The sequence below is a fragment of the Phodopus roborovskii genome, unplaced genomic scaffold (genome assembly GCF_943737965.1).
Source record: "Phodopus roborovskii unplaced genomic scaffold, PHOROB, whole genome shotgun sequence".
NCBI classification, from domain to species: Eukaryota; Metazoa; Chordata; class Mammalia; order Rodentia; family Cricetidae; genus Phodopus; species Phodopus roborovskii.
The window spans coordinates 22,760,014-22,786,565 of NW_026126470.1; the positions used below are offsets into that span (position 1 = coordinate 22,760,014).

Sequence of the window (26,552 nt, forward strand, 5' to 3'; positions counted from 1 at the left end):
TCCAGGGTATCTGGTGGCCTACTGAACTCCACAGGCATTTCCCTCACACGTGCACATACATATAAACACACACACACAATTAAAAATAAAGTAAATCATTAAAAAGCTGCTAGATTTGTAGGCAATATAATTGGTGGGATCTAGTGATTTCCATATAGAAACTCTATTGCTCTCATCCAAAATGCTTTGTTTCAATTTTGGGTTTTAGAATTTGCATAAACACGAGAATACCTTCTGAATGAGACTCAAACATAAAATACATTTATATTTCGTATATACCTTATACACATGGACTACCAGTAATTTTATTCAACATTTCTTTTCAGTAGATTGTTTTATTGCCCCCAGCTGGATGTGAACACTTAACCCTCCTATCTCCACCTCCTGAGAGCTGGGGCTATAGACGACACTATGCTGACCCTTTTACAATACCTTTCATGATTTTGTGTTTGAAACAATTTTTCACGGTGTGGGGTTTCCATTTATGGCAGAACAGTGGCATTTAAGAAGCTTTCAATTATGAAGCTTTTTGTAATTTGGATTTTATGATAAGACTGCTCAATCTGTAATAAGGGTGACACTATAAAAAATGCTTACTGGCCAGAGAAGTTCAAAGAGGAATGAGAATAAAAATTGAAACCAAGCACAATCTGATGCAATTTTAACTGAATAGTCAAAATCACTGAGTACTACTAAAGGCCAAGCTGCCCTGAAACTACGTCCATAGAGAATACAGGAAATGAGGCATACAACCTTTAGAGCCCCATCAAGAGTTTACGAAGCCTGACCCAACAGAAATATAAAGTAGGTCACATATGTGGTTTCGGTGACATTTAAAAAAGCAATCTATTATATATATATAATATATATATATACATATATACATATATATAATACATATAATATATACACACATATATATATTTATGTATGTATATCTCTATGTATATCTATAGATAAATAGTAACATACTATACTTATCCTAGTATAGCCTATATTGTCTTTTCAATGTGAAATCATTGCACAACTAATTATTAAAGCATGCCATATTTTCCCATTGTAAGGATTCAGGAATTATGCTGCTGACCTGCCCCTGTCATCTGGCAGAATGCACGCAGGCAGTACCCTGGTCAGCTCAGGGATCCATGGTTGCATAGTCTGCAAGAAGGTGCAAAGAACCCTTTAAAAGACAGACCCGTCCAGTCCAGTTAGGTTCCCCACCCCCCTCCTGCTGTTGCTCTGGGGCAGACAGGACTTTTCCTGTCTTCCTCTTCTCTCCTCTCTCTGTGTGTGTCTCTTAACCTCTTTGCCCTTCCCTTTCTAATAAAACTTCTCACTTAAGCTCTGTCTGCCTGGGTGTTTGTCCTCCGCCTCGGAATCTGCCGAGGTTTCCCGAGCTTTATCATGGCACCATGATTCTACACGCGATGTACCTTTATACTTGCAAAGCTCTCTAGCCTAGCTACGTTTCAATGCTGTGCAGCCACATGTGGCTGGTGGCCAGCAGCGAGTACAACAGACCTGGCATCTCATTTTCGAGATCAGGAATTTCTTTTGAGGACCTGTGTGTTAAGTGAGGACAGGTAGAGGTTATGGGAGAACACGTGAAGTCCACGATTCGGGGTAGCAGAAAAACAGGGGACTGAATACACTAATAATGCATTTTTATCCATCGTGTGAGCATACTGTACATCTAGGCACTGGGACATACGCCTCCGGGGTTCCTTTTGTTACTGCCCTAAGCCATATTTATTAGCAAATTGCCCTTCTTCCCCTTTGTGTTTTCTACAGTTCTACTGTTACACTTTGTATTGATGCATTTGTGACTAAAACTCAGCTGCAGAAACCGAGCGACAGTTTCCTTCAGGCCTATGCCGGCCTCCTCTTTTCCTAGGAGCCGACAAGCAGGCACTGCTTGAGTTACACTGCTTCTTGCAAACACAAATGTCTTCACTGGTTGCTTTCTCCTAACACTTTCCTTCCTTCTACCTCATTAAAAAAAATTTTCACAACCACATAGAGATTTCTTCTAAAGATGTAATTAATTAGAGTTATATGTGGTGCTTTAAAAAAAAGTAAAAAATACAACAACAACAAACCCCAACAACAACAAAAAATACAAAATGCCAACCAGGCTGAGGTACATGGAGACAACCACCGGTCATTAGCAAATCCTTCATCACACCCGGAAGTAAGTGTACACAGCATGCTCTCCCCCGCGACACAGAACGCCCTGTGTGAGGCAGGCTATAATCAAGACCCAAAAGCCATTGGGGGCTGGCCGGGGACAGCTGCCAGAGCTCTGGCCCTCTCTCCAGACCCTGCCTGCCTCGTTCCAACCCTTTCCACCTGGTCCAGAGTGTGCAACTGTTCTTTCAAGGTCAACAACAAATGCCTCGGTTTCAGCCCTCAGGTCCCAGGACCACCCGACCACCCTACCACACCACTATCTCCCTTGTCTATCTCCAGCCTCCCCCCTGCTTCCACCAATCCGGACAGCACTGGCTCTCTGTCTTCTATCTTAAGCTCCTTCTTTCTCTCTCACTTCCCATCTTCTAATAGTTCTGATTATATAAAGCCGTGTCTTTGGCTCTGTGTTCTTCTCCACTGTCACCCAGGTCCACTGCCCACCCTTCAGGAGTCAACAGCCTTCTCTACCCTTCCAAGGCTGACCTTCCGTTTGACATTCCTAGTCACGGCTAGACTCGTCTATATATATGTAGGTCAGTGCTTCTCTGGAATGAACTAGAATCCGGCAGTCCAACCACCTTTTCAAATCTCATGACTGTACACAGAGAACAATGGCCCATGTCTCACCGGGTCAATATCTTATGAGGAAAAAGAAGAGAATGAAGGAACAAACAGAAAACTGCCACAGCACTTAACAAAAGTCAACCACGAAGAAATGAGGCCACACCTCTTGACTGACACAGCTTTTAAATGGGCACCAGAGCGCTACAGTCAGCATTCCGAGCTCTGTGGAAGCACAGGAAAGAGAACTGGGATTCACCGTCTTACCCAGCGATGTGCCACACAATGGCTAATGGGATTAGAAACACAGCACGTTATCGTGATGCGTCAAGCTCTTTGCAAAAGCTAGCTTTTAGAAATTACTCATATTTTTTCAGAGGGGATACGGCCCCCAGACAAACAGGAACCTCTTTCTGTTACTGTGGCACTCTGGTCTTTGAAAATGCCACTCAGATTTGCAAACAAGGCTTAGTTTCATTATTGCAAATCAGTTTTCTGGAGCTTATCCCCAGAGAGCTGAAATAATTGAATTTCTGGACTTGGACGAAGGAAGGTTTGGGCAGGAAATAATTATATTAAGGCTTCAAACGGAAGATCCCTAACTATGCTTTAGCAGCAGGTCCCCCTGGAGGGTTCTGATCCTTTTTATCTAATGTTGTGTTTTATGATGACAAGCGAGTTATATGTCTACACCTGTGGATGCATATGAAATCTAATCAGGATGGGAATCTCTGCTAATGGAGCAGAATGCCAGCAGGTGAGATTTTACAACTTATAAATAATGACTTTTTAAGAACAAAGAGGATATAGAATATTAATACAAAACTAGGGCTTCTCTCCCCTCCTCAAAGATCCCAGAGATATCTATGGTGGATTAAAGGGATATGAATAATTTGAGACTTTTGGTTGGCTCTGTATTCAATACCCTAACTTAGAAAAACTATTTCCCAGAATAGTGACAGAAATCTTATGTCACACAGCAACATGAGAACTAGGCCCTTCTTCAACCTAATAATCTTACGTCGCCACAACTTCCATCAGAGACATAAATAGATAGACTCCTGCTCCTTTTGCAACTTTCTGCTTGATTGAGTTTGGCAATGAAAATATCTGCTCCTTTCAGAGGGAGTGCAAGCATCATTCAGTTTTTCCTCACCAGGCAGAGAACGAATGCACTTGTTTGGATATAAAAACCATTTGAATATGCAAAACCATTTAAATATGCATCATTACAAGCTGCTGCACACGGGTGGATACAGCAGCCTAGAATTCTCTTCAGCAGTAAAGCCAGGCATCAGAAGAAGATGTATTCATGCTGCAAGCATATCCAGACTCCACCCATGCTCCCCTTTGCACATGGTCGGCCACGCCTTCCTTTCCAGGCTGGGTACTCAACCAGAAAGCAGTGGAATAGTGCCAAAGCCCATTCCATTACCCCGAAGTCTTCCAGGTCAACAATCCAAAGTCACATGAAAAGACTAACTTTGGTTTACCTCTCCAGGGAGTGGATTTTTTGAAGAGCAAGCATTCCGGGCAAGTAGAAACTGAGCCTTTAAATGTACTTAAATCATCTCCCAAAAGAAGAAGACACAGGCAGAGAGTCTGAAGAATTGAAATCTCTCATTTTATATTAAGCATTTAAGAAGGGGGATTACTATGCAATTAAGGCGTACAATTTAAAAGGGGTACCCCTCCCCTTTCAAATAGTATGATTTCTGCCTTTCCACTAAAGTGATGGTAGTTAAAACACACACTCAAAGAAAGTTGTCCTTAGGATGTGAGTTGTTTTGGGAAAATGCTGAGGGGAACTAAGACTAGCAAGTAGAATCTTCTAAGAAAGTGTGAGTGAGGCAGGCCTTCCAACAGCATTCCCCATTAGCTTGCTCTAGGAGCTCCACACCCTCAGCTTAAAGCAGGGTAATTTACATGAAATGGCCCTTAAGGACATTCAACAGGAAGCAAAATGAAGTCAAAGGTCACTTCCTCCTCTTGACCTGACTCACATGACCATCTACAACATTTCATCCTGGGTTTGGTTTCCAGGACAGGGGAATGGATACCAACACAGGTCCCTGGAAGCTGGTGCTTTACAAGCCTTACATAGTAGCCCATCTCTTTGAGAGAGCAGAGCTGATGCTTGAAAAGCCAAGTGAGTACAAAGGACATCTTTGATAACAAGTCCCATGCCTACAGAACATTCAACTGCAACAATAAATAATAGGTCATATGTATGTTTTCCTGAATTTTAAGCATTTATCATTCTTGACTCATTAGGCAACTTTAGTTGGCATGCCTACAGTAGGCAGCCTTCTGCAGTTTGCATGCAGATGACCTAACTCTATTCTTCCCAGCAAGAACTCTTTTATTTGTTCATTTGGTGTGTGTGTTCAGACAAGTGCAAGTCACTACACATGTGGAGGTCACAGGACAACACTCAAGGGTCAGTATACTCCATGATCTGGGGCTTGGGCTCAGCCTTCCCAGACTGCACAACACCTCTATCCACTGAGCCATATCGTTGGTCCCTAATTACTAGTTTTAGTATAACCCTAAGTTCTCCTCACAGAATAACGTAATTCTAAAATAGAGAGCACACCTATATTTTAAAGAGATACTTTGCAACAAATTTTATATTTAAATTGAAATATCCAAAATGCTTTTTAGAATTCAAAATTTAAGAGTGTGCTTAATTACACAGCACCACTTTAAAATATATATTAAAAATCAGTACATGAATGCTTGCTAGGTATTAGCAGCAGGGTTCCTAGTTCACATAGATTTAATTGGTTCTTAAGCAAGGAACCAAGAGCCCAGGAGACTTTGAAAAGGAACAGGGGTAGGGGAATTTACATGTGCAAACCTCTCTCTCTCTCTCTCTCTCTCTCTCTCTCTCTCTCTCTCTCTCTCTCTCTCTCTCATACACACACAAGCATTTTTCAGAAGGCTGAGAACTCTACTCTTTTGCCTGTGACAGATTTTAATCATTCCAAATGGTATTCAGCAATAAATTAACTGATAAAAATAGCATACTGCTTAAGCATTGATGTTTAATCTAAGAATCTCAAACTCATTTATTTATTAGTATAGTTTTGTTTGGAAGTGCTGGAGCTCGAACCCAGGACATCACTCATGGCAGGCAAGTGAGAGCTATACTATCCACTACCCGCCATTTATCCAGATATATCTTTCCTGAAATGTCCAAGAAGACATAAATCCGCACTCCAGAGGTCACACAGAATCTGACAGTCTTCCCACAGAAGGAGCCTGACCCTGGACATCATAACTCAGGACAGCCCTAGGGAAAGCGTGAGTGGATGGAATTCTCTGGCAAGCTTGTGTGCTGTCTAAATGAACACGCAGGAAGAAGTACTGTTTAAAAAAAAAAAAAACAAAAAACAAAAAAAAAAAAAAAACAAAAAACCAGTATTTAGGATTTCTGAAGTGGACAAAAAGCATGAGCCTGAGATGAAAAGCAGGGAATGAACACACAAAAGGAACACCATGGCTAGGACATGGAAAGAAGGCTACGCCCAACAGGACTTGATAGCACTGGGCGGTACAAGGGGCAGAAATGTGCTCAAAGGCCTGGCTGATGTCACAGATAACTGGGCCGAGAAGGACTCTGATAATGCCTGCCTTTGGGGGTGGGGATCATGGGGCCACCATATGGGGAGGCAGAACTGTGAAGGACAGAACAAGATGGACAGCTCATGAGAGACATGAAACCAGGACACTGAAGTGAGGGCCGAGGGTTCTCTACAGAACACAGAAAACGTGGAAAGCCTAGAAGTTACCGATCATGGAAATCACATAGCCAGAAGACCGAAGGTCTTTATAAAGACAAATGCCAGCGATAAGACCAAAGAACACCCTGAAGAAAATACAAACATGCATTGGTACTCATAGACGAAGACAACAGAATTCTGACTATAGTCTTAACCATCACAGCAATGGTGGCTGGCAAAAACCAAGCTCCAATCATTCAACCATCAAAATAAAGGCACTTCCTGGCATGCTGGCTACACTCACGCTAACAGTAAATTCGTTCTCTGTGTTGATCAGCACAGGGTGACATAAGGTAAATGACGCCTGCTGTCACCTTTGGAAATGTTTGGCAGGAGGAGTCCCTGCTCCTTGTCTTCTGCCTGTTAGGAGATTCCTTTCCCCTCTCCTTCCTTCCCCCAACATTTGGTGAAATCTTCAATTCATTCTTTCAACACATGCTGACAAGTGGGAACTAAGTGCTGTGACATGTTCTAAGCTCTGGGGGGTTTTCAGTGAGCGAACAAAAGACCCAATCACCAAAGAGCTTACATTTCACACAGAAACCAATTATCTCCAAATGCAAAAGCGTGGTAAGAAAGCATTGTTCATCAAAAATACTTCTGCACCGTGAAGTATTTATTCCTAATATAGCCCTACAATTATTCTTTTCCCTAAGAAGACTCTCAAACTCACTGATGTAATACGTTCCTGACACAGTACCCTCTCAGCTGCTTGCGATTAAAATTGGAAGGTGAGGCATTTTCTTTAGCTGTAGCCACTGGTAAGGCTCCTTCCTGCACACAAGCCCTTACCAATACTTTCCTAAGCAACCCTAACGAAGCTCACTGAAGAGCGTTCAGTAGGAGCACAAAGGGACAAGTGGTGGTGACTTGGTTAAGACCTACTTTTGTGAGTTCTCCACTTTACGTCTTCCCTGCTGTGGGAGACGATACCATGCTTAAGCCTACCGCCTTGCCTTCTCACCAACATTACCAGCATGGCTTTTCATCGTCAGCCCAAAGAGGCAAGAATTACAGAGGTGGTGGAAGGTTTGGGAAATGAATGGAACCTGGAGGGGAGGGAAGGCTGCTATGGGTGGACTTGCTCTCAAAGAGAACTGTGACACCATACTCCAGGATGCTCCTCTCCCATTATTATTATTATTATTATTATTATTATTATTATTGTTGTTGTTATTTTATTTCTGGCCACGAGGTGAGTGGATTTGCTCTACCATGTAATCCCATCACCATCCCTCACCACACACCCAAGACAATGGGGCCAAACAACTATGCACCAAGCTACACCAAGAGCCTTCTTGTAAACTGACAGAGAGTTTACCACAACACGGTTGACAGAATTGTTCACACTGCTATCTGTGTGTTTAATAAATAACTTTTTGTTTTTGTTTCTTTCAATCTGTTGTGGTCCTTTCGCTAAAACTAACACGAATCCACATACATTTTAAAACTTGCTTCGTTTTCTATGCTTTCATTGACACTATAATTTTTCCCAAACGCCGCGAGAGGATCCTAAAGGCACACTAGGCCAGGCAGGGACTACACAGCAGGTAATATGTCAGTCAGTGTCCTCTCTTCCTCAAGAGCCCCACACCGGGGCTGTCCCCATTCTTCTGCAGTCCGCCCTTGCTGCTTTCCAGGCTGCCATACAGCTGTTGCTTTGGGTCTTTCTCCATTAGTGATCAAAGCCAAAGCTGAAGATTCACTTGAAGGGGGACACAGGACATTGACACGACAGCACACATCACCAGGAAGAGCCGAAATTCATCAAGGGGTATGTAAAACTCAGAACATTTAATGAGCTACTTGGTGACTACTATGTCAAATCTGCAGAAGAATAGAGACCTTTCTGTGTCTGGCACCTATTTTTGAACATGGCATAGCATTACTTTCCCCCCTCTGAGAGGGTCTCACTTTGCAACCTCAGCTGTCCTAGAATTCATTACGTAAACCAGGTTAGCCCAGACCTGCCTCTGGCTCCTGGGTGCTGGGGTTAAAGACATGAGCCACCATGCTTGGCCACTGATACCGTTTTTGAAATGGCTTTTAATTTGGGTTTTAGTCTCACTGTTACCATCATGTCATTTCTTAGATTCTTAATGATATTTTTGGATAACTATTTTAGCCTACAATGCTCCATCCCTGCCCTAGCCAACAGTATTTACCAGTCAAGTATAATTTCTTTGTTATTTCAATTTTAGTAGTCTTCATAGAAATCTTACCTTTGCCTGATGTGTTTTTAAAAATGCAATAAAAACAACAAAAACCTGTTCAGCATAAGTTCAACAGAATAACTATAGTACCGATATCTTAACCTGAGGCGGCTATGGTTCATTCAGAGAATCAGCTATCTAGAAAGCAAGGCAGATTTGTCCTAAAATGCTATTAAACTATGACATTCAAAATTCAAAGAACTGAAATTTGTACTTCTCATTCAGTGTAAGGTCATTACTACCTAGATATTTGGGGTATCTTCCTTAGTAACAGAGGCATATTGACAAGTTGCATTCTCCTCTTTTAGATTATACTAGTAACGTCATTTTGGCACTGTAAAATCAACACATTGTGCCACTGCTAGCCAACTTCAATAGTGGATCCATTATACCATGACGAGAGAAATCATTCAAACGGAAAGGGTTTGAAGGCAAAACCAAACCAAAACAAAACCATTACCCTGAACGATGATAAATGATGTGCTTTGAATTCCATACATGGTACACAATGTTTATACGATCAAGTCAGAGCCTATACTCTGCTTCTGGAAGTATCAAAACTAAAAAGTGAAAAGAGAAAGCCAGCATGCTCCCAAGGGAAGCCATCCATTCCATGGGAGTAATGTGCCAAAGGCAACACGATCCACCTCCCTATCCCATAAGCAATGAAATTTACTGCAGAGTAAGCATCCAAGGCAAACACAGGGTGTAGAGAGAGCTCAGCCCATGCCATGCTAGGTCCTTCATCGGAGACAGAGGTCAGGAGGCTGCATGCCAAGAATGACAGGCATTCGTCTCAAGATTTGTTTTGAATTTCAATACAGCAATGCTTAAGACAATCTTACTTTTGCTTTTAGGTCATACCTTTGTGGGAATTAACTTTAGTAAATCTCTTCTTTGTCTAAAGTATATATTTGGATGCAGTCGGAGGTTTCAGAGAGTTCTTAGATTAAGGATAAACAATAGTTCTTTGTTTCAGGAAAGAGCAAGTTATAAAGACAAAAGCCATCGATTCCCTCCATCGTTACCAGAGAACTTTAGCCCTCTCGTTTATCCTATTAAGGTCAGCATTTCCACCTTTATCAATGTAATATCTATGGTGGAATTTTAATAGTTATTGTTTAAAATCACAACCTTTCTTACATGATTTGTATTTATATAGCAAGTGGATTGTTGTCCTATATAGGTTTTTTTTTTAATAAATCATAAAGAACATTGATGATGAATCAAGACATGTTGGGCTCTGGTCTTGATCTGAACATACTATGGCTGTGTGACTTATATCAAAAAATCTAATCTCTCTGGTGATTGGCGTTTAGACCCATGAAGGAAGAAAGACCTCATGGTATAACAATTCCAGTGAATGCCCTATGCAATTAACTAAAGACATAACACCAAGATAAAGGAGAGATCAAGAAGTCAGGGGCAAAAAGGAAGGCTTGGAGAAATTAAGGTTAAAAGAATTACAACTAACAATATTCATGCAAAAATATGTACATGAGTTATGTACCTTACTTAATTTCTTTTTCTCAAAACTGAAGACACCATGCATACACATTAACAATACTTTATATGCCTGTGTAACACATTTGCGATATCTAGAAAATTTGCCAATGCCTAAGAAATGGACAGTGTCACATTTCTTAATTCAAATTAATCTCAGCTTGCTGCTGAGCAAGAAACAGGTATGCTTTGGCTGTCAACCGTCAGGTCCAATGGGAAAAGACTGGGGATTTATAAGATGAGAAACACAATAAAAGATTCAAACAGGCCAGATGCCTGCTGGGAATATCCAATGATTATCTAGTCTATTAGCAGTCAGAAACAGTTAGTGTCAGTGTGCTCATTCCATATCAGATGCTGAACCAGACCTGGGAAATTCCCTAAACATGTCACAAGTGGCCTGCCTCCTTGAATTATGTACTTTGACATCAAAGGAGCTCAAATTCTGTTCAAAAGATAAAAGAGAAATCTGGCCCTTGCTGAAGACAGAGGCAATGGGGAATTCAATCTTTCTCATTTTTTCACAGGGTCTGTTGGACAATTTTGAGTCATTTCTCCATTTCCCCTCCCCTCTATCTGACCTGTACATCTCTATGAACCTCGTAAGTGAGGTGATTCCAGAATAGTTAGAGTTAAGAGCTGAGGACAGGTCACCATCATCACTAACTGGTGTTTGCTAGATGAAACTAGTATTCAAGGCAAATCCCCCTAAACGATATGACGATGTGGTTCCTGTGTGTTCACAGTATAAAATCTGGCTTCTTGCTGAACCTCTGTAGTATGATACCGGTCTCTGAACATTATTCATTTCATATTCTCTTATTAAATCTTAACTACTCAACCATACAATAAAGAGCTAAGGGCCTTATAAAGCATTAAAGGAACAAGGAAGAGTAAAAAAATGCACAGCCCATCAAATGGCTAAGAGTCTGCTTCACTATCGTCTTTATAACTTACTCATTGAATGAAATGCAGATGAGATCATTCTAATGCCCTACATTTCCTGCTGATTTCTCAAATTACATACACAAATAAAGAGAAATCAGCACATTCTTGTATATGTATATGGCAGTGTGCATTTAAGTGTAAGTGCCCTTGAAGGCTACAGGGGGATGTCAGATCTCCCAGAGCTGGAGCTTTAAGGGACTGTCAGGTTCTTCAGAAGAGAAGCTCATACTCTTGACTGCAGAGCCCTCCCACCAACCTCCAGTAGGCTCTCATGGGATCCACTGCTAAACAAATCCTATACAAGTCTCTAGATTCTCTAATGATCTTTATTTGCAGAGTTTGGTCTGGACCCCGATTGCTAAAGTGTTGGGGCTCAAACCCACCTCCCTGTACCAAGGAATGGAGCAGGGACTTTCTAACCAAGATGCCTTCATTTATGAAATTTATCAAATCAAATAGGGCTACCCATGCCCAGGTTTGTTCAGATGAAATGTCAGCTAGGAAGAGCAGTAAGATTGACAATGGACTTAAGATGGCTTTTCCAAAAGTCAAAGATGACTCAGTTTTTAAGATTAAAAATGAAAGTATAATTTGAAGTCAGTAAAAGATTTTGAGCCTTTGTGATTATCACAAGATTATCTCCAGTTTGATATGAGTAAGTAGGAAACTAAACAATCAAACACACTTCCTGACTATTCACAACTTCAGGAGCCGAGGGTGCTCTACTAAAGGGCCTTTTGCGGAATTAGTAAGGGGGTGGAACTTCACATTATATTCTTTCTTCTGTGAAATCCTGGGAGGAAATACACAATGCCTGCCATTGGTAAAACTGGTATAAATGGGAACCACTTGCAAGACTCTGGGGCTCTACCACCAGACTCTCCACTCAGTAGACTCAGGGGTGGCCCCAGGATTTATAACTTTCATGAACACCCTGGAGAAAACTATCCTGAGGCACAGAGCTAAGAAATGCCGTTCTTGTTTTAAAAGAGCATGGAGCAGGGCCTTCAACACACACAGTAAAAAACAGAAGTTTGGTATTCATGGGGGAGACAGTTTCATGAATTGTGGGTACTAAGATTCCCAAGTCTCATAAAAAATGACACAGTATTTACCTATAATCTACATACAACCTCTTATATACTTTAAATCACCTCTCCCAGGCTTGGGGTACATTACTGGGATAATACTTGCCTAGCCTAATATAATGTACTATGTTTTTCTCAAGCACCACAATAAATAGTAAGGTAAAAGATGAACCTCTTCTTACTCATAATATCTAATGCTGTATAAACGATACATAAACACAGGTATCGGACTGTTTGGTGAAGTGTTTTTTTTTTTTTTTTTTTTTTTTTGATTATTTTCCACCCGTGTTGGGACAAGTCTGCAGATGTGAAACGCACAGATATAGAACCAACAATACTGCCCTTGGCAGCGTGTTGAAGGAGTAGCATGTGCATAGGACCTAATTAGAGCATCCCCCATCAGTCCCAGCGGTGGGGCTGGCTGTCTGGCTCACCTAAGCAGCGGTAGGGAATCACGATGTGGGTGTGGGTCTTGCATTGCTTGCGGCCCCGCTTACACCAGTTCTGGATGGTCACGGGCTGGTTGGCTTCCACCACATTTGTGATCTGCAGTTCAGGGTAGACCTAGGGAGCACAGGAGAAGAGGAGACCAACCATTACTGGTGGCAAAGCCTGACAAGTACGCACACCTGCGGAACCTCCACTGCCATCCAAAGGTCCCATTATACCCTGAGAGCCAAGCTGCTCGGCTTGGCTCTGGCCACACAAGCGCATGGGTGTAAGGAAAAAGGCCTGGCTGGCAGTGCCTAGTGCCTCGCGCTTAAACTGCCCATGCAGACAGTGTCCGGGAGATACAGTAGAAACGTGGACGAGCAGAGACTCTTGAAAGCATAAGGTCATTCTCGGTGTAAAATAAACAGACTATAGAAGACCAAGGCTTCTAAAATGATACTGGACCCGATACACTTGTGGATATCAACTTAAATTCAACCCACCTTATGTGACAAATATTTTGTACACAGAGTCGGGCATATAGCCAGTTTCCATACAAAAACTAGCTTCTGCCGTGAAAGTCATTTACATAAAAATATTTTATTAAGAAAGTCTTCAAGAGGACTGGTCATTTAAAGTATGGCACTTATGAATTCTCCTTCTTCAGTAATAAACTACTTATCTTGTTCTGTGATGGCTGCTCTTCGTAAATCACGCTGCTCGCTGAGCACTCAGAATGAAATGTCAAACTCAATCAACTAAAATGTATCTGCAAAATATCAAACCACTTCTGTGTAATAATAATGGGTAGGAGATTTGAAAGGAAAACAGTAACATAAGATGTGTCTCCAAATTGAGCAGTTTCGCAAGATAAATAACAATAGAAATAGCTGACTAAAGGCATTAAGGTAGTAGATGGCTCTTCCTGGAGGGTAGGAATCTAGGAGGCGAAGGTGAGAACGTGAAGGGAATTATACATGGTCGAAAGATTCTAAGATAACAGAACATGAATCTTGAAATGAGCTAAAGGGTTTGGTGCAGACATTTCGAGGAAACTGAGCCAGGAAGAACCGGTGCTTGGGAACGTTTGAGAATTAAATTAAGACTCTGAGAAAGCCTCGGTAACTGACAAGGAATATAAATATAGACACCATCGGAGAGAGTAGATGATGGGAGTTCCTAGCATCTCTCTGCCTTCCTTTCTGCTTTTTAGGTAAATGTATAACTTCTCTTTTTTAAAAAAAAAAGCTATATTTAATAAATAAAACACAAGGCACTGATTAGAGTAATCGTGTGGGAACCGAATTCAATGGTGGAGTTTACGTGGGAAGAACAGACATACAGATACATAAGTCAGGACCCAGGACAAGGCTCAGTGGATAAAGAAAGGCACCTGCTGGCCTGAGTTCAGTCTTCTTACATGGTGACACCTGTGTACCCACACACACCCACACCCATGCACACACAATAGGAAATAAACATGTAATAACTTTCGCTTGCATGTCAGCAGGCTAAGAAGGTTCCTCAAACACAGCTAGCAGTGGAGGGCATAGCTATGTTTGCTTCATCTTACATTGTGCTTATAAGTATCTTTAACACTTCAACACACACACAACACTCCCCTTGAAAGTGCCGCTAAGAATTTAAAAGCCTCATAGCTTTATTCCTATAACAAAAGGCGAGTAGCCTTGTGTACAGAACTACAATTCTCCGCCGTTTCTTATTTATTAGACCACAAATGAACAGCACTCCTGAGTCATAAACTCGATGGTATGAGAGTTCGCCCTGGGGGACACAACTCTCTGTGCGATAAAGTGTGAGTTACTGTGTTTTTCTAAAGGATTCCAGCTGGCACTTCAGAAACGCTACGCCACCGCGAGGCTTCTTAATGTCAGTTTTCTGTGAACTCCTATAACAGACAGTCACGCCACATTTCCTTCTTTTCCATTTAAACCAACAAATTTGCAAACTGACTGGTCGGAGAAGGGGCCTTCTGGCTTCCACTGCTCACATGCCATCATCAGATTCCTAGGATGATATCTGGTGCAGTGGACCAGGAAATTATTCAACTCCCACTGTCTAGGCAGGGGGAATTGCAGACTGACAGATTAAAACCGTGAACATGCAGCTCTCCCGTGAGGTTACCAGAGCTTCGAATGGTGATCAGCCAGACAATTAATTTCCAATTCCGTCCACAAAATCTAGGGCACACAAAAATCAGGGTGTGACTCCCTGAGCTTCTCCACATCCCTCCACCTCACTGAGGGCAGTGTTCCTACACAGGGGGATGTGGAGACCACAAAATCTGAACCGCATAAAACCCATACAGTCTGTCCATGGCCCTGCTTAATAGGATGGCCAAAGTCAGGTCAACCTGACTCAGGCACTTACACTAAGGAATGAAGAGTTTATTCATTTGGAATTGCTTAAGAGAAAAATATTTTGCAGTTAAAGGGAAAAAAACTGGGGGGGGGGGTGAGAGCAGCAGAATTTCTTTTGAAGTACTGAATGACAGACAGATCAGGTGATGACCTTGAAAGGGATCAAGCCCCGCCCCTGCAAAGCAAAGCCAGACATACATGCCATCAAACACCTATATTTTTAAAAATTAAAATAAATAAACAACAATAATAACAATAATAAAATTTTAATGCTTGTTTAAGTAGCTCCAGTGGAAGTCTAAGGAGACAATAAAAATGCATTTTTATGTTTAGGTATTAGATCTTAGTCTTGACCAAGAATTAAAAATTGAATGATGCACGTGTTGGCCTATGCCTTACATCTATCTCAGCACTTGGCAGGGTCTCTATGAGTTTCAGGCTGGCCAGTTCCAGGGCAACCAAGTTTGCATAGAGAGACCTTGTCTCAAGGAAAACAAAACAAAACAAAATTGAATGAATTACAATAAATAAATGACCTTGTAACAATAAGTTCCTAACTTTTCATCAATATTTAATCACATGGAAGAGCTCAATATTTAAATATTTTCTTGTGGCACAGTAAATTTTAATAAAGGACATAAAGGTGTATGTGTGTATGTGCGCACGCAGTCCTGTATGTGAATGCTGATACATGTCTGCTGGGTCACATGTGTAGAGAGAGGTTGGAGAACAACTTTGGGTGTCAGTGCTCAATTTCCGAATATTTTCTGTGTAAAGAAAGGCCCACTTATCCGGCCATAAAGTCATATATCTTTAAAAGCTAAAGTATCGGTGCATAAAACTATTATTTTTAAAGAGAAATGAAAAAAATTCTAAATACCAAAAGAAAAGTGGTCATGTAGAAACCATCTTGGGTTCACATTAAAACTTGATATTTGTAGCCTGGCAGTGGTGGTACACACCTTTCCCCCTAGCACTCAAGAGGTAAGTGGATCTCTGAGTTTGAGGCCAGCCAGGTCTACAGAGCAAGTTCCAGAACAGCCAGGACTACACGGAGAAACCTGCCTCAAGAAAAAAACAAAACAAAAACAACAAAACAAACCAGTCTGACGGGGGTGGGTGGGAGGGGAAGATGACATCGGTAGTTGGTGGTTTTGATCACAGCAGTAATTTCTTAAAGGACATGTCTACTTTTTTAATGTTTGCAATTATGTAGTGCTTTAAGTATGTACACCAGAAGTCTGCATGTAACCTGTGATGCTTCAGGACATTTTTGTTTACAAGTCAGTAAATGGCATGAGCAGCCGCATCCATGGTGACTGGCAGAACTAATGTAGTCCCTGGAGTTGAACTGTATCTCACAAACCTTCTAGGAAAAAGCTACAGAGGTGGCCTGATCATGAGATATTCCTATTGTCTTTAAAACAATTCAGCTTTTGAAAGCACATAGCACATATTCAAGAAAAAAACTAAAGTATAACAGCGGGTTTCCCAAATGCAAGGCATCACTGCAAACATTCCCTGGGCAGCGTGTCACACAGTTCTCAGGAGTAATTGCCTCTGTGAAGAGGAAACGAAGGCATTAACAGCTAATGTTGCTGTCTTTTCTGAGCACAGAGACCGCATTAACAGCACGTTTTCAGCTGTGTAAACCTTGCTGTGTAAGCCTAGACAGGGTGTGTGGAAGAGAATACATTTCTGTTCCTAGACTTAAACAACTCACTTTAAAGTTTCTGAAACCTGATGAAATATTGCATCTTAAATTGTTTCCCACATCAATTCTGCTAATGAGAGGGGATACAGAAAACAGAACATCTAATTTAGTTGAGGAAGACAAATGGAAGCTGACAAGTGGTCTCTCCTTGCAACTTAATGAGGTGCTGAGAGGCACACACAGCTAATGAAACACTTGTGCAGTGTTGGGGGCTAGCCTGCCTGCGTTTTCACAAGGATGCCTAGCATAAGGCAGGAGGCAAAATGCTGCAGGGTGAGAGTGTGTGATTCCCACGGATTTGGCCCAGTTCTGTTTCTGACACTGCATATTAATATGTTGTTATATCCACACATTCGCACTTGGTGCTGGAAAATGTGAAGGAACCTTGTTTGGCTGACATGCTATTGCCTTTTCCAACATGCTCAAAATAAAAACCCTGGCTGTCCCGGAACTCACTTTATAGACCAGGCTGGCCTCAAACTCACAGAGATCTGCCCGCCTCTACCTTCCCAGTGCTGAGATTAAAGATGTGCGCCACCATGCCGAGCTCGAGCTTTGTTCTTGTGTCCCTGTACTGGGGTGCTTTGTTCCATGAGCGTGTTAATCACAGACAAAGCAACCGCTCATTAGAGGAACAAGGTTAAAGAGATCACAGACATTGTTAGCAGTGGAAAAGAGCTTACTTAGGAATGCAAGAGAAAGTGCCCATAATCTAATAGTAGAGGAGATAAACAAAGTCAATCATGTCCATCTAACTGCCCACACTTGAAAGTTTCCCCATCCTCGGTAGCCTCCTGAGGCTGGTTCTGCATACATGTTCCCAGAGCCAACAGCACCTTCAGGAATTCTGCACACTGAGGACCAGACAGGGACAGAGCAATGTGATAATATATTATTTATGATTTAATAAGGCTTGCCTGAAGACTCAGAATGCAAATCTAGCCACAGCCATAGAAGCTGGGTGGTGGTGGGACACACCTTTAACCCCAGGACTCAGGAGACAGAGGCAGATGGATCTCTGTGAGTTCAAGGCTAACCAGAGCTACATGGGAGTGAATCAGTCATGCCTTTAATTCCATCACTAGAGAAGTATATAAGATAGGAGCAGGGCATTCAGTATTCAGTTTCCGGCAATTAGTCTCTAGCCACCATGATGAGGTCAGGGTCTCCCCATCCCCTGATAGAGGTAAGAGATATTGCCTTGGCTGCTTTGCTTCTCTGATCTTCAGTGTGAACCCCAATATCTGTCTCTACTACAGAGTAAGATCAAGGCTATATGTGATTTCTAATGTAACTTTTAACAACTGGAACTTGTACCATTTGCCTGTCCCAGTTATGAGGTAAGGACACGCTCTGAGACAGGACAGACATTGTTCCTGGATTGCCCTGAGTCACATACCTCATGTACTGTATCACGGGATCACGGAGATAATGTGGAGAACAGACGATCTCTCACATTCATTTCCCCCACCTCTACTTGTGATAAAATTGTCCCCAGTCAGCCCTACCAGTGGGAACACACTACTCTACTGAAACGTCCCACCAGAAGGCTCTCACCCTAACACACCCTATGGCTCTCGCTCAGCTGAAATTCAGATCCCAAGTCTCCACATCTGACCTCAAGACCCTCTGTGCTATCTCCTGCCATCCCCATTTCCTACATTTCATTCTCAACTTGACATTTCAAGGAGTGTATTTCCACTCCTTGTAAGCCTGGAAAGGCAACACGTGACCCGGAACCTATCCTTGGTGGTCTTTAGTCACACTGGCCAAGCTGGCCTGAATTAAATGTGAAGAGATAATGAAGAACTGATGTACTTTTCCCTTCTCCCTCTCACACCCTGACACCTTTGGAGTAAGAGGAACAATGTTTTTTTCCAAAAATCTTATTTCACCCAAAAGGAGTACAGGGAAGCCTAGCAAGTCTCGTATTTCGTTTCTCAGCTTTACTGTTTTTGAAGGGGATTTCACCCCCAAGCTGTGATCTCTTTGGTTTTTAATGTTTTCACATTTCTATGAGTGCATCGATTGTACATGGCTCTCATAAGGAGTTCTCACACACGTCTAGACATTACAGCGATGCATCCCCGCCCATACCTTCCCCTCTCCTCTCTAGGACACCCTTCGGTTCTCTTTAATTCCCCTAGACACTTCACTTCTACTGGCGTGTCAAATGCACAGACACCGTTTCGTGTATCTGTATGACGTGTGGGAGCCACAAACAGAGAACACACAGTATTTGTTTCTCTGAGACTTTTTATGGAGACATTTCTTCAGCCAAATCTCTCTAATGCCTCATTAGGGCAAATGGCTGTTTCTATATAGTTAAACTAATTTTCAGTGATTTATGAGGTTACATTCGAGTTGTTGGTTCTGTTTGCTGTTGTTTTGCTTCTCTATAATGTCAGCACTCTTTGCTTCTAGTATAGACCAGAGAAAAGGCTATTTGCCCTTATCAAAGAGCCTCAGAGCAGAAGATAATAACCGTAGGTCTACTGTGATCATTTATCGTTGCAGCCAAACTGAGCATGGAGAGCTACACTGTACTTTTCTCTCCAGAGCTGAAGGTCTATCATAGCACTTGCATCTTTGTTGGGTAAATAAAACGAAGTCATATCTATCTGCACATTCCCCCCGACTGTTGTCTACAAACTGTAAAACTGTTAACAGTGGAAAGAAATGGTTCCTCTGAAGGGAGCAACAGGCACCACTGGCGGGGAGGCTCCCTCGGGATAGACAAGGATGCTCTGCCCATCCCACTCCAGGCTCAACGCTGACAAAAGCGACGCAGAAGCACTAAATGATGACCAGCGTGCTTCAGGTCGCCAGCTAAAATGCTTTGTGAATCACAGCCTCCAGAAATGTCCCCCTCTGCAGCCCCATGGGTCTCAAGTGCCTGTGTGTGTCTCCAGGAGGCATAATGGGGTCCTGGTTGAAGTGATACGGTAAAAATACCACACCCTGGGTAACTTAAACAATGGAAATGCATTTTATCGTAGTTCTGGAAGATGACAAGACCAGGTTACCATGGGTGCTAGTGAGGACTTTTTCCCCATTTTCCTGCTGCATCCTCACATGGCCTCTTTGTTTGAGCAAATCAAAGGATCTGGTTCTATGGTGTTTCCTTCTATAAGGGCATCAATACCACCCAGAGGACTCCACCCTCCTGATGTCATCAATACTAGTCATCTCAGAATGGCACCATCTCCAAACCTTACACAAGAGAGTTAGCCTAAACTATGAACTTTGGGTACAGAGAACCATTTAGTTGGTAAAAATACACACTTGATAAGGAATGAAGGGGAAAATCTACACAGAATAAATAAATAAAAAAAAAAAAACCTAAAAAATGAAGGAGGACCATGTACTTCAATAATGACTGAGTAGAAGAAAAGCTACTATGACTAGGAAACAGAAGGGGATATATAAGTAGCATGCATTTGAAAGGCTGGGTAAACACATGGCTAAAACAAGCATGCAAATTAGACCATACTTTCGAAACTATTTTCTCAATCAAACTTCATAAGGCCTTATATGTAACTAGGAATAGAGATAAAATATTCAATTATTACTTCTCCTGAGTCTTGCCCTTGACCAAGGATAGCACCAAAGGAAGCAATGGGACAAAATGCCACTATTAATGCTTTCTACCGCTAATCAACGGCAGGGAATGTAAGTCAAGAGGAATAGGAGAGAACAAAGGACATAGACTAGCTAATTCCCCATTGTAGTGGTCTGTACGGCCCCCACAGACTCCTGCTTGGATGCGTGGCCGATAGGGGGTGGCATTATGATGAGGTATGGCATTGGTGTTGTTGGAGTAGGTACTGGCTTATTGGAGGAAGCGTGTCACTGTGGAGGTGGCTTTGAGGTCTCATACATGCCCAAGCGTGCCTGGTACAGAGTGACTACTTCTGCTGCCTGCACATCTCAGCTTCCTCCAGCACCATGTCTGCCTGCATGTGGTCACACTTCCCGCCGTGAAGATAATGAACTAAACCTCTGAAACTATAAGTCAGTCCCAATTAACTGTTGTCCCTTAAAGAGTTGTCTTGGTCATGGTGTCTCTTCACAGCTATAAAAACCCAAGATGCCCATCAAGGAATCAATATTAACACACTGTACTGAGCTAAGCACCGGCGAACAGTTAAAGGTATCTTTTAAAAACAAAAGCATGTTTAGCAGGAAAGTTCAATTGGTTAGCAAAATGTCAAAAAAAAAAAAAAAAAAAAAATGAGGTAACAGTCATGAGTTCAGCTTCTCTTATCTACTCAGACTTGGAACAGCTACCGCTGTCTGAGCAGGCTGCTTCTGAAACATCTGTGTTTTAGTCATGAGATTTTTAAAGCACATACATGAAATAAGTTCACCGTTATTAGCAGAAAAAAATACCATTAAATGTTTAGCTCCGTTACTGGTAATGATGGAAGGGATGGCTTCCATGTATCTGTGTATGTGTGTGTGGTGTGCATATGCACGTGTTCATGTGTGTGGTGGTCAAAGGACAATTGTGGGTGTCAATCATCGGGTGCCATACATCTTTTTATTCATTTTCCCCCCTCGGGACAGTGTTCTCATTAGTCTAGAACACTCCAAGTAAGACAGGCTGCCCACTTCTCGTCTCTGCCTCCCAATGTGGATTCCATTTGTGCTCCACACCTAGCTTTTCTTTCTACATTGAGTTCTGGGGGGGGGGGTGGAACTCTGCAAGTACTTCATTTATCAAGCCATCTCCCCAGACCTTCCCATAATATTTTAAAGGAATCCGTTTATTAATGATAGATGGCAACAGAAGACCACCTTTATGGTACTAAGCAAAAATCATTGGCAATGACTAATTAAGGCAAAGGCCACCAACATAATGATAATAGTAATAACATAATAACTAATATAGGAACTAGAATGTTGGTGAAAGGATTTGCTATAGACAAGTCCCATTGAAAAGAACCCATGATGTGGGAAATATTGCAACAGAAAAGACCTTATGATTATAACTTTAGAAAAAATATTATAATTTAACAAAATGGTAAGAAGAGGATTTAGAAAACTGTTGAGTGTTATTTTCCTTCTCATTCCAAGCAACGAGTCAATCAATGTCATTTAAAATATAAACACGGAGTTAAAGGAGGAATAAAGGAAAAAGAAATGTGTTCTAGTAACACATACAAAAATTCAGATCTACAAATCATAGCTATTTTTTACAAGTAAAAGGGTAGCCACAATGTGGGAAGTGGCAGAGAGACCCTAAAACACCAAGGACTCCTGGAGGCAATGTCCAACTCCATGAAAGGTGGTGAGTGATCATCTCTACCCACACTCCCATTTTCCCAGTGCTACTTAAAGTCAAGACCCAGTGTGGATCCCAGCCAGCACTCTAGCCAAAACAACTGCCCTAGTCTGTACCCACGGTCCACAGGGCCATGGCGGTCATTCTGTTTGGCCTTGTGCGTTCCTCTGTCTGTTAGCAGCCACTCTTCCAAGCCACAGGGGTAAGTACCCTGGTGCAGGTGCACAGTCCCTGTGTGGTTAACATGAAGCCACTCAGAATCCCTCCTCCCTGGAGTCACAACGCACAACAGCAAAACAAAGTTGGGATGTGAGTCCCATTAGCACTGGCTGCTGGCTTTCGACCTTCTGGAGCACCAAGGGGTGCCCATTGCAGGAGTACACACCTGACAAAGAATGGCATTAACAGGGGAAATATGACTGGGTAAATTCTCCCTTCACAGTCCTGCCTTCTTTGCTATGTAAACTGCCATCAATGACGGATTTCTCCCCCAAGTGAGACAAAACCTTCTCACACACACACAAGCTGTTCAGTAGATTTTGTCCCCGGGCAACAGAAACTACCTAGTTAACCCTTCTTAGAGAGCATTCTTTGCTCTTTCCAAAACTCTCTGGACTCAACTAATTGGAGAGTCCTTTCACCTTTGGTTTTTCGGGCTCACCTACTCCTGTTTTGGATACAGAGTCTCACTAAGTAGCCAAGTCCGGCCTCTACCCTGTAATCAATCCTCTTGCATTCCTCACCCAAGTACTGAGAAGTGCAGCTGTGTCCAACAAAACACCCAGCTTCCTCCTACGTAGACGCTTGAGTTTTAGGATGGAAAGCTATTCATTCCATGGTTTTGCTTCCGTTTCCTATGGCTCAATTTGCCCTTATTAAAAAGAAGCAAACAAACAAATGGATATGGAAAACCAACAACAAACGTAAGCAAAGATATTTTCCTTTGCCTTGGTTTGTCTCAAGCTCTCTGCCTAGGTATTTTCTCCGATTGTACATTTATCTTCATGACATTCTTGAGCATCTACTGCAATTAGAGCTGTCCCTGCTATCAGTAATGCCCTTATATTTGTCAAAACAAATGTTCTCAAAAATAAGAAAAGAAAAGAAGAAAAAACAACCAACCTGCATAGTAAGAGAGGTATCCAGGCAGAGGTATCCCAGCAGTGAAAGGCAGATACATATGGCTGTCCCAGTCCCAAAGTAGCAGGAGAATGATGATTTGATATGGGAGATACATTTCTCTGACTGGTTTAAGGGATGGATGGTGATTTTGCAGTCCTATGGGCACAGACACTGCCGATACTCAGACAGTGTGTGTGTAACATCAATGTTTCCTATTGCATGGAAATTATGCTGGATGACCCCTGTTCACAGCCATGCAAATGAAACATCTACCCAAGTCAACCTGGACCAGTTCCAAAAGCTTACATTCCTCTCTCCTCACTAAGTGATCTCAAACAGTCTTTTGGCATGTGGTCATTTTGCACGAGAGGCACAAATTGACCTGGTTAAAAATTCTACTTCAGGCACTCTCCGTTTTGACCGTACTTGCGGTCTCATCATGTTCCCTGTTTAGCAATTAACTTAGCTTGTCTTCCTCCACATGACACATGCTAGTTCTTATCCTGTCTCTGGCCACTTCACAGCTTTCTCTTTGTTCCCTGAGGTCTATGCCCTAGGCTCTTTCCAGAAGCATCACTAAGTGGGTAAAAACGAACAAACACTTGGCCCAGCAGCAGGTGCTTTGATAACAATAAAGGAGGGGTTGCAGGTCATGACATCATCACCTCTACCTGTCAGTCTTAACAGCACTAAGACCATGATTCTATGTGGAGAGCATCCTTGGCATCCAATTGTGGGTGATTCTAAGAGAAAGGCAGAACCATTGGCTCTCATATCTCCATGAGTTAAAATATTCTTAATAATATTATTTTACTTCTTTTAAAGAGTTTTTTTTTTAACATTTACCTATTTTACAGCATACTTATGTTTTGTCTGCATGTATGTGTGTGTATCATACATGTGCCAGCTGTTCACAAAGTGTATCTGATGTCCTGGAACAGGAGATACCCATCCGTGGTTCTGAGCCACCAGATGGGTGCCTGGAATCAAACCTGTGTCTTCTGAAAGAGCATCAAGCGCGCTAAGCTGCCGAGCCACCTCCCTGTCCTGCTCCTTTGCTCATTTGAGACAGGATCTCACTGTATAGCTAAGGCTCAGGCTTACCTACCAGTGTAGGCATCACAGGAGTGAGCCACAACACCCAGTTAGAGTATTGAGATTGAAAGGCTTCAAATAACTCTGAGTCAAAACCACCAGTAAATTTATGAGTCTGTTGGGACTCCCCAACTCTATTTTCCCCTTGTTTCTCAGATAGCAGGACCGTAAATTGATTATAGTCCCATCACTGTGGCATGGGACACAGCAAGAGCACTGTTGAGAGGAAATGAACACAAACTGCTGATGGGAGATGTCATTCTGTATATGTTCATACTGGTTAATAATAAAGCACTGTTGGCCAATAGGAAAGGAAGATAGGAGGGACTAGGAGACAAGGAGGAAATAGGAAGTAGTAAGGAGGAGTCAAGATGGAGAGTCTGAAGAAAGCAGTATGCCGCCGGCTCCCCGGTAAGAGAAATACGTAGATCAGCAGAAATGGGTTAATAATTAAGGCAGAGCTAGCCGATAAGAAACAAGTAACAGGGCCAACAAACTGCCAGTGTATGTTCAAATCTCCCTCTAGTTTCATGGAAAAAAAGGTATAACGGGGTGAATTCAACTTTAACTCCATGTAGTTTCACTGTAACATCTTTACAGCACCCTTAATAGGTACCCACCATATTGTCACTTCAAAATGGAATCTGTATTTTGGGTCTTTGTTAATGTTACATTTCTGAAATACGGCGTTCGTCTCAACAGTACACATCTGATGGCCACATCTGAAGTGCTTAAGCTGCACACCTGGCTGGTGCCACCACACAGGTAAAGCACGGGGACTGGTGACTCCATCACATGGGCTAGGGGACAAGTTGTTTGGAAAGTTCTGAACATATGAGGCGAACTCTGAAATTCAAACCCAGTCTGCCCTCCCTCGTCTTCAAAAGTGAAGCCAATGAACAGGCTCAGTGACTTTTCATTGTTATAGAATACAGATCAAATTCATTAAAATGGCTCAAAACACACCAGGTGAGCTCCTGGACAGGCTCCAAAGCTATAGCGAAATCCCGTCTCAAAGAACGCAAAAACTAAACAACAAAACAAAAGGCTCAAAACACCCTGGCATTTTAGCTGTTTGTCATCCGGTGGCCTGAAGATGGTGAGCAAAAGCAGAGATAAATGACACAGAAACTGAAAAGGCAGGAAAAGGCCAAAGGGCTTCACCGTGGTTCTCCCATGGCAGCCCACAAGCAGGCAGTCTGGATGGGAAGAAGGACTCTGTGGCTCAGCGTCGCGCAAACCACAGACAGAAACCGAAAAGAAAGCTACCCAGGCATCATGGACTCTCTAAGTGGAACAGGAAGTGAGGGCTGTTTCCAGCGTCAAGGAAAGTTAACTCTTTTAGGACCGATACTCAAAGATTTGAAAACGGGGTTATTTGTGGAAAACCTGGGTTTATGTGACGATTCATAGCAGCCATTCACCAGAAAGAGACCAAAGTCTACGCCATGCACTGTGAGTCTCAGCCTTCCGTAAAATCCGTTGGAATAGTAGTTGCTAGCTAGCTAGCACTTTAGAAGCTGGGGTAGATAATTAAAGGGTACAGAAAGGTAGCTAGACAGAGAGAAAACTTCTAAGGCCACACAGAACCACGTGCCAACCACGGTAGGTCAAGTGGTGGACAGCTGTTGATTATTTCACAAGAGCTGCTGAGAAAGGAAAAGTAAATGGGAAGTGAGCATCTCTAGTTCAGTCACATGAAATCTGAAATGTTCCAGAACTAGATACATTTTGAGAACTGCTCTCCATCTATATGGGGAAGATTTCCCTCTGATATCATATGGTAGGCTGCAGCCCAAATGGAGGAACACTAAAAATTGCTACATAAAATGACCCTTGGGCTGTGGGGGCGGGTCCACACAGGAAATGGGTAAGAATTTAGCATTCACTTGGGGCTCATCCACAAAGCAACTCATTATGAACATGCAAATACTTCAAATTCTATAAAATCCAAAATATTCCTAACCCAAGCATTTTAGATAGGGAAACCTCAATCTCTACCCCCAGTCTCCATATGGTGTCTCACAGCTGTACTTTGGTAACTCCAGTTCCAAGAAAGGTGACAACTTATTCTGGTGCCTCCTTGGGTACCAACATCAGAGGTGGTATGTGGTGATATTTTGTTTATGATCTAACAAAGCTTGCCTGGAGATCACAGAAGCAAAGCAGCCAGCCACTAGTTCTTACCTCTACTGAATCCTAAGACCAAAGGGGCGATCTTGTCTCTAGGAAT

The 26,552-nt window shown here is 42.3% G+C and overlaps 1 protein-coding gene across 6 annotated transcripts in view; it reads right to left on the reverse strand.

The window, feature by feature from the left end:
• Nucleotides 1-26,552, reverse strand: part of App (amyloid beta precursor protein) — a 204,088-nt gene that overhangs the window by 123,321 nt on the left and 54,215 nt on the right. For all 6 annotated transcript variants that reach the window (XM_051191798.1, XM_051191795.1, XM_051191792.1 and 3 more), the window contains exon 3: nt 12,723-12,852. In XM_051191798.1, coding sequence (XP_051047755.1) covers nt 12,723-12,852 — 130 coding nt within the window. The remainder of the gene's footprint in view (nt 1-12,722; nt 12,853-26,552) is intronic.